This window comes from Salmo salar, chromosome ssa08 (assembly GCF_905237065.1).
Source record: "Salmo salar chromosome ssa08, Ssal_v3.1, whole genome shotgun sequence".
NCBI classification, from domain to species: domain Eukaryota; kingdom Metazoa; phylum Chordata; class Actinopteri; order Salmoniformes; family Salmonidae; genus Salmo; species Salmo salar.
In genome coordinates, this window is record NC_059449.1 from 11,538,715 (window position 1) to 11,553,901 (window position 15,187).

At 43.5% G+C, this 15,187-nt stretch overlaps 1 protein-coding gene across 1 annotated transcript in view; it reads left to right on the plus strand.

The window, feature by feature from the left end:
- The first annotated feature begins 2,651 nt into the window (after positions 1-2,651).
- The window catches only part of LOC106610166 (glycine receptor subunit alpha-3), a 104,550-nt gene continuing 92,014 nt past the window's right edge, over positions 2,652-15,187 (plus strand). The window contains exon 1 of the mRNA XM_014209347.2: positions 2,652-3,062. Coding sequence (XP_014064822.1) covers positions 2,992-3,062 — 71 coding nt within the window. The 5' untranslated portion in view covers positions 2,652-2,991. The remainder of the gene's footprint in view (positions 3,063-15,187) is intronic.

Here is a 15,187-nt window from a genome sequence, read left to right on the forward strand (position 1 = left end):
TAACAGAAAAGGTTGAAAACACAATTTTGGTGTTTCGAGATCTGTTTAGTGCTGAACCTTAGTACCTTCTCTTTAGGTGTTGTTTCCGCTCTATAGCTTCTAAACACTATGATGGTGTTTCGAATCCTGTCTAGTGCATCATTAGATACCTTCTGGAGTATTTTTATGTTTAGCATTGGTTTATGTATGCGATCACTTGCCAGTTTAACCCATTTTGGCAGGCAGTGTTCAGCACAGTGCTCAAACCACCAGCCGTGGGTAGAGGTTTTACGGTAAACATTGCAGGATAATGTATTTGCCTCTGCTATTAAAAGTGGGAAATGTGGGAATGACTCATCTCATCATTAAATGTAATTTTGCCAGATGGTTTTGATGTCCGTTCATCATAATACATTAGGCTACACTCTTCGTGCCAGAACAAGCTGCCTAATAGTAATATAGATTCTACTTTTCTTTCTGCAAGCATGCATACAACATGGTGTAAAATAATGAATAAGTCTAAAATGTTTGAATTACCCACAGTCCTCTGAAAACAGAGCCACATGTCAAGATAAGAAGTGCAAAGAGATTTAAACCAGACTTCCAATGAGTTCAATCACTCAATTTTCTCCGTCTTTTGAGCAACATATTACGTTTATTTTTAAAATGTTGGGGTAAAATGAAATTAACAAATCATTGAAACGACTTGCATTCATTTTTTGTCAAATTCATAATTTTTTTTACAGTGTGGCTGTGTGGTTGAGCGTATAAAATGGCAATTAAATTCCAATGAAATGTACCATCCTACTACCCCAGAAGTCGGGGGTTCATTTCCCGCTTCCGCCTGTCCCACTGTCACTCCTTCTCGATCTCCTGTTTCTAATCTGTCTAAAGAAAGCATTGAAAAAATTAAGGTGGAATTCGACCTCCCCAAAAAATCCATATGCCCTTATCATCAATCAATATTTAGGCTATAAACCATTTGCATTTCTTTACCATTTGATTGTATGAGAGACACAGTCTGCAAAAATATTGTTTTGATGCTACCTTTTACATGCACTGAAACCCCCCAAAAAGTGTTTTCGCAACATTCTCTTAAAAACACCAATATTCAGATTTAAGAACCACTTTGGGTGTTTCAGAGTACTTCTATTGTTTTAAACCACTTTCTGTGTATCATAACACTTGCATTAGGTTTATATTCAAACACCACCAAACACCATATCTCAGGTTAGGTACACTACCTTTCATGGTTTCATTACACAATCATAGTGTTTTGAGAATATTTTGACAGCGTATAATTTAACAGGACAATCCTCCTTTCTCTTTCTCTCTTAAATACACACACCTCCCTCTCACACCATTATCCACGGTGATATTGGAGAGGGCTGCGCTCCTCACACCTTCAGCAAGCTATCACCAGCAGCCCAAAGGCATTACAGACCTGTCCTGGCCTGTGGTGTAGTCATCAAAGCTGTTGTGGAACCAGCACTAGACCACACTACACTTCAACATAATCACCCCCATCACCTTGGCAACATCAATAAATCATTACAGACCATTCTATGGACAGTTCAAAAGCAATTTTCACGTGTAGAGACTGGATTTTTGATAGCATCAGTAATGCATGTCAAACTGACAGGGACAGGCCAAATAGTCTGACCGCATGAGTGCTCTGTTCGGCAGGCTAAACTTGGAGTGCATGCCTGCTGCCTCATGCCTGCTTATCATCTGATTCCAGATCGGTTTGACAAAAACATGGCACACTCCGTTTGATTGTGAATGTGTGTGTGTGTCTACAGTACAGCCCACACAGATGCAACCACCTCCACCCAGCTGTGCTGAACACCCTGCCCATGGCACCCCACTGCCAGTCTCCGTCAGCCTGGCACCATACACCCCCTTTTTACTCACAAGCTTACTCGTCATCCCGTGTGTGTGCGCGTGCGCGCGTGCGTGCAGATCAGACCCGACCTTATACATAATATCATATGCATACTGATGTTCTCAATATTCTATACATGAACGGACATATTACTCATATGAAGGTAAGCTTTGGTTGAAACGTCACATTCCCTAGCAGTAATCCTAAACTAAATGTCCATGTTCTAAAATCCATGAATGTACTATTTATTTATTTATTTATTACGCTTTCCTGACTGCTTTGCTCATGGTCATAGCGGTGGAAAACTATCACCATCACTCATATTGTTTGATTATCATACCCGTAGAGACACTATGCATAATGTAGTAATCCATCATGGTACTTGAAATCAATCATGAATAACATTCGATGTTGTTTTGTAATATTCTGTGTAAAATAGTAAATAGTCATGTGTAAGCTATGGCTGCTATAGTTTACACATTAGGCTGATCTGGACAGCAACTCGACAAGTAACATCTAATAAATGACAACAAATTGGATACATATTACAGGATTGTGCTGTAATATGTCAACGAAACAGAGAGAGAGAGAGAGAGAGATGGGGGATGCTCATGCAGTAATGATGTTCCACATCAGTGCTTGTCTAATTGAAGTTATAGCGTGGCTCTGCTGGAACATTTATAGTAGCGAGTGGAATTATGCGCTGTCAGTCACCGGTGCCGCGCGCGTCTGGGGCGGGCTCTCTCTATGCCCGGGTCTCCAAGACCGCTGAGATGTTTGTGAATGTGTCAAGAATCTGTACGCCTGCCGAGCGCTACCCCAAATTACTGCTATTCCTACTTTAAGAGTCGTATTTCAGAATTTACTATGCTCTCTTGTTGGTGTCGTTGCTAGGTCGGTAAAACCTGTCCAGTTATGAGTAGTGAAGTCGATTAGTATTATGTGGGATTCCGAAACTGTTAGGCGTTTGCGTTTACCGTGCGCCACGAGCCTGCCGCGTGTTGGATTGTGTCGACATCTGTTGGAGCACTGTCCACGGTGCTGAAAGTCCAGAGTCTTACCCTAAGTGGCGAACAGAGGCAGCTGAGGCGTTCCCGGGTATATGTATATGCAACTCAGATCTTGAGATGACTCGGAAAAGGCTGCGCTCTGTAGCTGTATGGGGATTCTTCGCGTGGGAAATAGCTGTGTTGCTCAGGTAAGGGACTTCGGCAGGAGCCAACATTACGCGGCTTGATTTACTCACACTGATTGTTGAAGTTTCAACTGTTTGATTAATGTTAGGTGCTTTGAGTGCGCCAGTGATTTGAGTGGTTCGCAAATAGGCTATATGACCCTAAAACACTGGGAGCTTTCAATACGGAGTGGATTTTCCTCTCCTCTCAAATTTGGGGATTGGGCTACAGGCACATGTATATAAGAATCATATCAAGTACAAAAGCCTCTAAGAGAGTCATCTATGCATGATGTTTTATCTCGACAAAACATACATGTGGTGATCCTTCCGCGAGGGATTTTGGCCATTGCCCAACAAATCAGTCAGAAACGGTACGATCATGACGCACGCGCCGTTTAGTATTCGTGATAAGTGAATTAAATTTCTGTCTGTATTAAATTAAGACCCTGTAAACTGCCTGCGTGTATCTCAAATCCCCGTTTCCCAGGAATTTGATCGGCATGCTCAGTGTCCTGATCTGATCCTGACGAGGATTTCTCTTCGCTCTCTCAGTAACAGGTGCCATTATCGAGAAATCTCATGGAATAGATTTCTGGGCCGAGATCAAAGAAAAAGCCGCTTGAATTATCCAAAGAAATTGTATATTTGCATGCAATCCGAATGAGCAGAATTGTAATATATATATATATATTACAATTCTGCTTATATATATATATAACAATTCACCTTGTATGATTGACAGTTATTAACGATTTAACACTATGGGCTATTGGATGTGAAAGTGAAGGTATTTGTAGATCAAGTTGTAACATAAGCTTTCTCACATAGAAGCAATCTTTATAGTGCAATTATGGTCCCAGCCAGCCATTGTCATTTGTTATGTAATACAACATGCTGGAGAGGCTGGTGTGTTGGATTTGGTGAAAATATTAAGGCTTTAATATTAAAGTCTCTCTCTCTCTCTCTCTCTCTCTCTCTCTCTCTCTCTCTCTCTCTCTCTCTCTCTCTCTCTCTCTCTCTCTCTCTCTCTCTCTCTCTCTCTCTCTCATACATACACATGTGTCCAAGAAACATGATATGAAACATTGATAGATACAACAAAAGCCTTTTTCATGTTGATACACCTACACATGTCTGCTCCACACATGTTTGCTCAAGCCAAGTGCAGTGTTCAGATGTTGGTTCATGTGTAACAAGTTTGACAGTCTACCCACGTCATAGGGCCATGTTAATTGACATTATGTCAGGCTTGACAAACAGCTATGCTACAGAGCAAACCGTCGGGACCACTCATCTCTACAAAACACACTGCATGTTGCAATATCTTATTCGTTGTAAGCGGGCTGGACTCCCCTTTCAATAGCTACTCTCTCTCTCTAAGGATGTCTCTAGCCCGCCCACTTCAATACTCTCTTCCCACTTCAATACTCTCTCCGGCTCTCATTCCTTCCCTGAGTCCTTCTCAACTAAGCACAGTACAACTCCACAGAGGTAATGCTATTGCTGAAAAGTCTAATCCCACTCAAGCCGTGCATCACCGCCACCAACACAAGTCTTCTCATTCAAAGGCCCTGTACATGCACCGCCGATCGTCCTCCGTTATTTAACGACGCAATGCATTATTCTCGTGTGACGTTTCTGTGATAGTAATGGTCCTCCGCTGGCATCCCCCTGTATTGAATTACTGATATCGTGGCTGTGTCCCGAATGGCACCGTAAGCGGTCAAACGTGGTACACTATTTAGGCTATCGGGTACCATTTGGGATGCAGACCATGCCTGTTGCCATGTCCCTGAATGGCACACGTTGCAATGTGTATTGGTTTAGTGTCAGCTCAGAGTCCAAGGAGACTGGAGAGTTTTCTATAGGGTTTATCTATGGGCTGAGTCCCAGATGGCACCCTATTCCTTACGTTGTGCACTACTTTTGGGCCCTGGTCAAAAGTAGTGCACTATGTAGGGAATAGGGTGCCATTTGGGACTCAGATTATATGTGTAATTAGAATTCCGAGGATATATAGGTCAGATGTTTATTCTTGGCTGAGGGGTCTAGGCTTTAAACACTGTTCTCCCTCATCTTCATTACTCTGGGCCTGCATGGCAGCCAGTCCATGTTGGAGCACTTTACTTTCCCCTGTGGGTTTGTGTTGAAGGAATTTTATATCTAGATGATAATAATCAATAATCAATTCGCCTTGACTAATGCCCAAGGTTTGTAAGACAATGGGTTAAAATAATTAGGCAAGGACTCAGCTTTCTGCAAAAGGTTTCTGTAGCTTTATTCATGAGAACGTTCTGCCGTCAGGATAACAAAACAGTCATTATATAGTTCTTGCTTACTTACGCACATGCATTTACACACAATTTGTTGGTGACCTGCAACCCCCATAAACTTCTCACACTGTTTATCACCTTCTGGCTCAGCCTGTTCCTTTCCTTCAAGGTTAGGAACTCTCTGAAGTTTTACTCCCTTGACCATCTGCTTCTCTATCTCTCTATACTAATTGCATACACACATTTCTTTCCCTCTCCAGTGGTTCCTGGACTTTCCGGAACTAATCAGACCAATCGATCCCTACATTGATCATTACATTGATTATTCATTAACCCTGCTGTATGACTCATAATTCATCATGGTTTATTGATTCATTTACCTTTATTAGATAATTCTCTTATCAGTTTGTCACTTCACTTGAATGGCGAAAGGGACTCTTTGCACACTGTGTAGGGCAAGCTATGTACTTGCAAATGAAACATTTATGGGAAAGTCTGTCTATGTTTTGCTGGCCAGATAGATCTTCATCAAGGGAGACATTTCACTTGGGTACCTAGCCCACTGTTTGCAAAGCTTGCACTGTGCCGGGCATTGTGGTCCGCTAGGGGTGCTAGCTTTCCTCTAGAGCAGGCCCTTGTCCTGTACTATGGCAATGTGGAGCAACATGAGCAAACGGTCAGAAACCATTGAAGCGGCATCAGACGGGGTTGTAGAGTTGGTGGCAAGGGGCATGGTGAAGAGGGTAGGGGTAAGCCCTGGTAGGCACCATTTTAGAGGTAGTATTCTACTATAAAGCCATATGTCATACCAGGGCTGGGAGAAGAGAGGGAGGTGACCTGGCGGGCAGCACTGGCAAGAGAAGTAGTGGATTCCATTTTTAGCACTCAAATCAAATCAAATCAAATTGTATTTGTCGCATGCGCCAAATACACCAGGTGTGGACCTTTCTGTACAGCACTTTGAGATATCAGCTGATGTAAGAAGGGCTTTATAAATACATTTGATTTGATTTTGATTTGATTACTGTGAAACGCTTACCTACAAGCCCTGAACCTTCAATGCAGTTTTAAGAAAATATTTACTAAAGAAACTAAAGTAAAACATTTAAGTAACACAATAAAATAGCAACGAGGCTACATACACTCTTGTACTTTTGCTGGGTTTCCTGACAACTCGACAAGACTGGACAAGAAAGGGATGTTTGAATCGCATCTCGCATGTCATTCTGCTCTGCTGGAAGTTGGCCTTGACTTTTGTCCTGCTTCTGCAAGTTGAATGACCTCCATCTGGGCTCTTATAGGATCTGTGTTTTGAATCCATGTCATTGCTGGACTGCTTACAAAATGGCAGTCTGAGGGAGAGGATGTTACAGGCAGACTGGAGTTTTGGGAGGGGGATTTTTAGAAAGCAGAGCTTTTAATATTTCACTGTAGATTTCATGCTTGGACTCATTCGTGTCCCCCACCTGCGGACGTTTAGGCAGGCAGTCACTATATTTTGGGGAGTAACTCATGTACACCAGGGTTTCCCAAACCTCCCCTGGAGTCAGCCTACTCCCAGCCAGTTCCACTTATTTCATTTATTCCACAACTGGAACCTGATTCAACTAATCAAAGACTACCAGTGCTGAAACACATCAAGTAAGTATAGCTACAAGGCTGTGTGTTCCTGAGGAGAGGTTTGGGGAACACTGATAAACGCAAACAGCTAGGCTCCTTCAGCCCAGCCTCGTGAGTCATTAACATAGAACAAAGAGTCTAAATCTCCAAATCCTCTGTCGGGCAATCTGACATGAATGTCACCAGAACCCATGTGGTGTGTGCATCTACTGTGTGTCTATCCGCCCTCACTGTGACACACGCACACACGCACGCACGCACACATTTGTTTGTATCCTCCAATCCATCCCCCTGGGTTTAGTTTAACATGCGCTGTTTTACGTGCGCTGCTGTTCTGTACGTGCCTGCCCTGTGGGGATTACTAAATGATCTTCGAGGTAAACAGCGAGTGTTCCCACACCCCACCGGGCATTACCGTGCCAACCAGCGGGCGGCACACGCAGGCGGGCTACACCACGCAGAGAGAGCATACTGGAGGAAACCTATTAAAACTGTCATACGTGGTAATGATGATATGCTCGTTCATCCTAAAGGATTTACAGTTCAACACCTAGTCATATTTATACATGTGTCCAATGCAGGAATCAGACATCGTAGGGAGAGCCCACTGTAGGGAGCCTGTTCAATCTGTAATCTGATAATATCATATAATATGGTCGTTTAGCAGACGTTTTTACGCAAAAGGGATTAACAGTTGAACCTGTAATTATGTTTAGTGTCCCATGCAGGAAATCAAACCAAATCCCAGCTTTGGTATTGGAAACGAACACCATGCTCAGCCAAATATACTGAGGTCACTAAGAAGCACCTTCTTGACTGTTGTCACTCAACTTCATCTTTCTCCTTTTACTATTCAGCACAGACAGTTAAGGTCCTGTGTCGAGAGGGAGGTGTGCAGCTGTTAGTGTTGGGGGTGTTTTGAGAGGTCAGGTTTCTATTGTGCTGTAGTGCAGATCTCTCTCTCTCTCTCTCTCTCTCTCTCTCTCTCTCTCTCTCAGCATTCAGGGTACTATAGTGATCTTCCTATCAGTGACTTTAAAGTTTATTTTATTAATCAGATCTGCTAGGTCGATGATATTGAACATGTGGATGGATGGATGGATGGCCTTCCCTGTAGCTCAGTTGGTAGAGCATGGTGTTTGCAACACCAGGGTTGTGGGTTCGATTCCCACGGGGGGCCAGCAAAAAAAATTATGAAATTGTGTGAAATGTATGCATTCACTACTGTAAGTTGCTCTGGATAAGAGCATCTACTAAAATGTAATGGATGAACTGACTGACTGTGGTATTATCTGCTTTATAGGATGTGGGGGTGGTTATTGTTTATCTGACGTCTTCACGGATTGAGGACTCACGACAAACAAGGGCTGATGATTTTAGCAACAAAAATAGTATAATATATCAATCAAATCAAAGTTTATTTGTCACGTGCGCTGAATACAACAGGTGTAGACCTTACAGTGAAATGCTTACTTACAGGCTCTAACCAATACTGCTAAAAAAGGTGTGTGTGTGTGTGTGTGTGTGTGTGTGTGTGTGTGTGTGTGTGTGTGTGTGTGTGTGTGTGTGTGTGTGTGTGTGTGTGTGTGTGTGTGTGTGTGTGTGTGTGTGTGTGTAAGTAAAGAAATAAAACAACAGTAAAAAGACATTTGAAAATAAGAGTAGCAAGGCTATATACAGACACCGGTTAGTCAGGCTGATTGAGGTAGTATGTACATGTATATATGGTTAAAGTGACTATGCATATATGATGAACAGAGAGTAGCAGTACCGTAAAAAGATGGGTTGGCGGGTGGTAGCCCGGTTAGCCAATGTCGGGCCAATTGAGGTATGCATCCCTCCCACTCCTCTGTGTCTCATTGTTTGTTTGAGAGTACATTTCCCATCCTCTAGCTGATAAGAACATAATGTATTGGAGGATCTCTTCTAACAGAGCTTTGACCAATGGTAATACTGTACAGTAATGTGTTGTTGGCTGGAAGATACCTTTAACCATTTAACCCCTATTTGGTGTAAAATTCTAAGTGTAAATGCCAGAGCAACCCTTGGGGAATCTGGAATTGGTGTCAATTAGCTGTAATCTCTTTGGCTACGTTTACACAGGCAGCACAATTCTGGCCTTCACTTATCGCTGACCAGCTAGCAAGTGTCTTCACTGATATTTTCAACCTCTCCCTGACCCAGTCTGTAATACCTGCATGTTTCAAGCAGACCACCATAGTCCCTGTGCCCAAGAACACCAAGGTAACCTGTCTAAATGACTATCGCCCCGTAGCGCTCACGTCTGTAGCCATGAAATGCTTTAAATGGCTGGTCATGGCTCACATTAACGCCACTATCCCAGAAACCCTAGACCCACTCCAATTTGCATACCGCCCCAACAGATCCACAGATGACGCACTCTCTATTGCACTCCACACTGCCCTCTCCCACCTGGATAAAATTAACCTATGTGAGAAGGCTGTTCATTGACTACAGCTCACCGTTCAATCACTAAGCTAAGGACCCTGGGACCGAACACCCCCCCCTGCAACTGGATCCTGGACTTCCTGACAAGCCGCCCCCAGGTGCTGAGAGTAGGCAAACACCTCCGCCACTCTGACCCTCAACACGGGGGCCCGCCGAGTCCCCTGCCGTCCATCACCTATATACCAGGCGGTGTCAGAAGGAGGCCCTAAAAATTGTCAAAGACTCCAGCCACCCAAGACATAGACTGTTCTCTCTGCAACCGCACTGCAAGTGGTACCGATGCACCAAGTCTGGAACCAACAGAACCCTGAACAGCTTCTACCCCCAAGCCCCAAGACTGCTAAATAGTTAAATAGTTAAATAGTTAACCAAATAGCTACCTGGACTAACTTTTTTGACTCATCACATACACTGCTGATACTGCTTATTATCTATCCTGTTGCCTAGTCACTTTACCCCTACCTACATGTACATATCTATCTCAATTACCTCGTACCCCTACACATCAACTTGGTACTGGTACCCCGTGTATATAGCCAAGTTATCGTTACTCATTGTGGATTTATTCCTCATATTATTATTTGTTCTATTATGTTCTAAATCTTTCTCTCTGCATTGTTGGGATGGGCCCGTAAGTAAGCATTTCACTGTTAGGACGGGCCCGTAAGTAAGCATTTCACTGTTAGGACGGCCCGTAAGTAAGCATTTCACTGTTAGGACGGGCCGTAAGTAAGCATTTCACTGTTAGGATGGGCCCGTAAGTAAGCATTTCACTGTTAGGACGGGCCCGTAAGTAAGCATTTCACTGTTAGGACGGGCCCGTAAGTAAGCATTTCACTGTTAGGACGGCCCGTAAGTAAGCATTTCACTGTTAGGACGGCCCGTTAAGCATTTCACTGTGAGGACGGGCCCGTGTAAGCATTTCACTGTGAGGACGGGCCCGTAAGTAAGCATTTCACTGTTAGGACGGGCCCGTAAGTAAGCATTTCACTGTTAGGACGGCCCGTAAGTAAGCATTTCACTGTTAGTCTACACCTGTTGTTTATGAAGCATGTATTAAATAAAATGTGATTTGATTTCATTTGGTGTTTTTGACCAATCCGATCAGCTCTGAAAAAGATCTGATGTGGAATGATCGGAAGTGATTGGTCAAAAGACCAATAAGTGGTAAAAATATCAGAATTGGGCTGTCTCTGTAAAAACAGCCTTAGTGTATTAGCCTACGTTCCATATGGCAACCTTTTCACTACAGCGAACTACTTTTGATCAGAGCCCAATGTCAAAAGTAGTTCACTATATAGCGAATAGGGTGTCATTTGGGACGTAGATGTTTTCCTCTAGTGTATTTACAGGCGTGTATCAATCAATGTGGAAGAATACAAGATGTGACAATAAAAGCTGGATGTTGTGATAGGCAATCTATGTTTTGGGGAAAAGTGGTGAGCACTAAGGGTTGAAATTGGTTTTGATTGGTGTGCGCTCGTGTGCGTTTTTGTGTGTCTGAGTTGGTCATGTGGGTGCCTGCGGTCTCTCTGGCCCCTGCACTTTACTGGTTGTCATGAATGTGGCCACACTGGCTTGCTGACTCATATAACCCTGGTTGTGTCTTCCACACACAAACACATACACACACTCACACACACAGTGACTCAATTCTCTGTATCAGGGCGATTGAGTGAGTGGCCTGTGATGAGGTGCTGGACAGGCCTGACAGGGTCTTCAGTAAGCAATCAGGTATGAGAACCTGGGGATTATCATATGATAACTCCTGATGCGAAGCCCTTAGATGGGAGTTACAGCCCTTAGATGATAGTTACAGCCCTTAGATGGGAGTTAGAGTCCTTAGATGGGAGTTACAGTCCTTAGATGGGAGTTACAGCCCTTAGATGGGAGTTACAGTCCTTAGATGGGAGTTACAGCCCTTAGATGGGAGTTACAGCCCTTAGATGGGAGTTACAGCCCTTAAATGATAGTTACAGCCCTTAGATGGGAGTTACAGCCCTTAGATGGGAGTTACAGTCCTTAGATGGGAGTTACAGCCCTTAGATGGGAGTTACAGTCCTTAGATGGGAGTTACAGCCCTTAGATGGGAGTTACAGCCCTTAGAAGGGAGTTATCACATGATCATTTCTGGGTTCGAGGGCCTTATTGCTTTTATAAAATGGTTGTCAACATATAAAAAAAGATGAACATGTTTTCATAAATGTTATATTGAGTAAATTTGTAAATTAATCTTTCCACCATACAAAATAGTAGGCAAAAGTCAGTCGTAAGTTCTGAAATTGTGAAGTTGCTAGCCAAATGGGCTGGTTGTTCATTCTATCCATTCTATTTGCAGTGGTTGCTATGCTAAACAAATCACTGGCATGCAGCTATAGAAGGGTTAGCTGACAACGTCACAAAAATGATGCGTGTGATTCAATGGGGCAGAAGGACGTGTGTTGTTGTGATATCTGCCTGCTAGAACTACCAACCATGTCCCATGAGATAAGCTCTGGAAGATAGATATCTGCCTGCTAGAACTACCAACCATGTCCCATGAGATAAGCTCTGGAAGATAGATATCTGCCTGCTAGAACTACCAACCATGTCCCATGAGATAAGCTCTAGAAGATAGATATCTGCCTGCTAGAACTACCAACCATGTCCCACGAGATAAGCTCTGGAAGATAGATATCTGCCTGCTAGAACTACCAACCATGTCCCACGAGATAAGCTCTGGAAGATAGATATCTGCCTGCTAGAACTACCAACCATGTCCCATGAGATAAGCTCTGGAAGATAGATATCTGCCTGCTAGAACTACCAACACTCACAAAGCCTGATAGTGGCTCTTCTAAAGCACTGTTATAAAGCTTTAAGGAGGTTTGAAGATGTGGTTATGATCTAAGCTCTGGTAGATATCCGCCTGCTGCCATAGAACTAACAACACTTTTAACACAGTCTGGCTGGTGTCCCAGTGGACGTTCTAATCTAAAGCACTGGTGTGCAGCTGGATGGTTTTCTTTGACATACATGTGACTGTGATGTAAGGTTCTGGATATAAGAGGAAAAGAGCAACTGTCTGCTTGATGGCTCGTTTCACTAACTTGGCCTGTATTAACATGAGATGGTTTACAAGAGGCACTATGGATTTTTGCCTTGCATATCTACACTAGCTAGCTACTGTACATTCCCTTGAGCTTGCCTGTCTGAGTCAATTGGACATTTCCCTCTTCCTACTTGAGCCTTAACTCTGAGATATACAGATAGCTTAGTAACTATACATCTGCGTGGTACTTGATGTATGACTGGATACAACAATATAAACGTCTTCTCACCCCCCTACGTGATGCTAGGGAAGATGTGAAACCACATCTGTGCCCTCTGTCTCCAGATAGGGCGACTCACTGGCGGCTCGCTGGAGCGGAATGTTCCGGGTGCAGGGCAAGGGGCATGAGGCAGGCATCTACCCTACCCGCCGGGGCACAGATAACTGCTCATTTATAGTCTTGGTCTATTCCTATATAGTGCACTTGTTTTGACCAGGGCCCAGCCGTAGTTCCTCTGCTCCATTATACTGTAACTATGCTTCCAGTTGTGCTTTGGCACAATTCTATAATGTATTTTTATGTCTCCCCGCTAACTCATAGTTTCTATGCTCCAGTAGCGGCTCTGCCATTCTACCTCTACTTGAATGTGTGCTTTAGGACAATTCCATTATATGTTTTTCAGTGTCTGATTTGCCCTGCTTAGGGACATATCCATTATGTTTTACCATTGACTACATTAGCACATAGAAGCCGTACGCTTGACGCTGCTGGCTCTCTGACTCTCAGTAATAACTCTCTCTGCGAAGAGAGAGAGAAGAATCTGGGGGTCTTTAACTCGATCCGCTCCCTTCTTCCCCCCTCCGTCGGCCTTGTGTCACTGGCTTGCATTTTAACAGATAGATTAAGGAGGGGAAGCGTTGAGTTATAGATGACGTTTGCTGGACGCGTCACTCGTTGCCCCAACGCTCTTTTCTTTCTTGAAGTTATTTTCTCTCTCTTTCTCCCCCTTCTCTCTGTATGGGCACTCGGTCCCCCCCTCTCTCTCTCTGTCTCTCTCTTCCTTCTCTCTCCGTCTCCCCTTTTCTCTGTCTTTTCGCTAGGTGAAAATCTTCAGAGCTGCCTCTGGAAATCAGAGGCAAAGCAGAAGCAGCAAACTGGCCTAGTAAGCTGCTTAAAACTATGTTTATTTAAGTTATCTCAGAGCTATGGAGGATCTGGAGCAGAAACATTCAGGCCTGATTTCACTGCTTGACAGCACTAGCTTAATGCTAATGCTAATGCTACACACACACACACACACACACACACACACACACACACACACACACACACACACACACACACACACACACACACACACACACACACACACACACACACACATACATACATATTTGTGTGTAGATTGATGATCATTTTTTCCCCATTTTAGAATAAGGCTGTAAAGTAACAAAAAGTGGAAAAAGTCAAGGGGTCTGAATACTTTTTGTTACTTTACAGCCTTATTCTAAAATGTTATTTTTTTTTAATCATCAATCTACACACAATACCCCATAATGACAAAGCGAAAAACGTTTTTTAGATTTTTTAGATTTTTTATTTTTTTTATAAAAAAAGAATTACCTTATTTACATAATTATTCAAACCCTTTTCTATGAGACTCAAAATTGAGCTCGGTGCATCCTGTTTTCATTGATCATCCTTGAGATGTTTCTACGACTTGATTGGAGACCACCTGTGGTACATTCAATTGATTGGACATGATTTGGAAAGGCACACACCTGTCTATATAAAGTCCCACAGTTGACAGTGCATGTCACAGCAAAAACCAAGCCATGAGGTCGAAATAATTGTCCGTAGAGCTCCGAGACAGGATTGTTTTGAGACACAGACCTGGGGAAGTGTACCAAAAAAGGTCTGCAGCATTGAAGGTCCCCAAGAACACAGTGGCCTCCATCATTCTTAAATGGAAGAAGTTTGGAACCACCCAAGACTCTTCCTCGAGCTGGCCACCTGGCCAAACTGAGCAATCGGGGGAGAAGGGCCTTGGTCAGGGTCACATCTGGAAGAAACCTGGCACCATCTCTACGGTGAAGCATGGTGGTGGCAGCATCCTGCTGTGGGTATGTTTTTCAGGTGCAGGGAATGGGAGACTAGTCAGGATTGAGGAAAAGATGAACGGAGCAAAGTACAGACAGATCCTTGATGAAAACCTGCTTCAGGGTGCTCAGGACATCAGACTGGGGTGAAGGTTCACCTTCCAACAGGACAACGACTCGAAGCACACAGCCAAGAAAATGCAGGATTGGCTTCGGGACAAGTCTCTGAATGTTCTTGAGTGGCCCAGCCAGAGCCAAGGCTTGAACCCAATCGAACTTCTCTGGAGAGACTTGAAAATAGCTGTGGAGTGAAGTTCCCCATCCAACCTGACAGAGCTTGAGAGGATCTGCAGAGAAGAATGGGAGAACCTCCCGAAATACAGGTGTGCCAAGCTTGTAGCGTCATACCCAAGAAGACTCGAAGGCTGTAGTCGCTGCCAAAGGTGCTTCAACAAAGTACTGAGTAAATGGTCTGAATACTTATGTAAATGTGATATTTCAGTTTCTAAAAACCTGTTTTTGGTTTGCCGTTATTCCATTTTAGAATAAGGCTGTAAAACGTAAATGTAACAAAATATTGAAAAGTCAAGGGGTCTGAATACTTTTCCGAATGCACTGTGTGTGTGTGTGTGTGTGTGTGTGTGTGTGTGTGT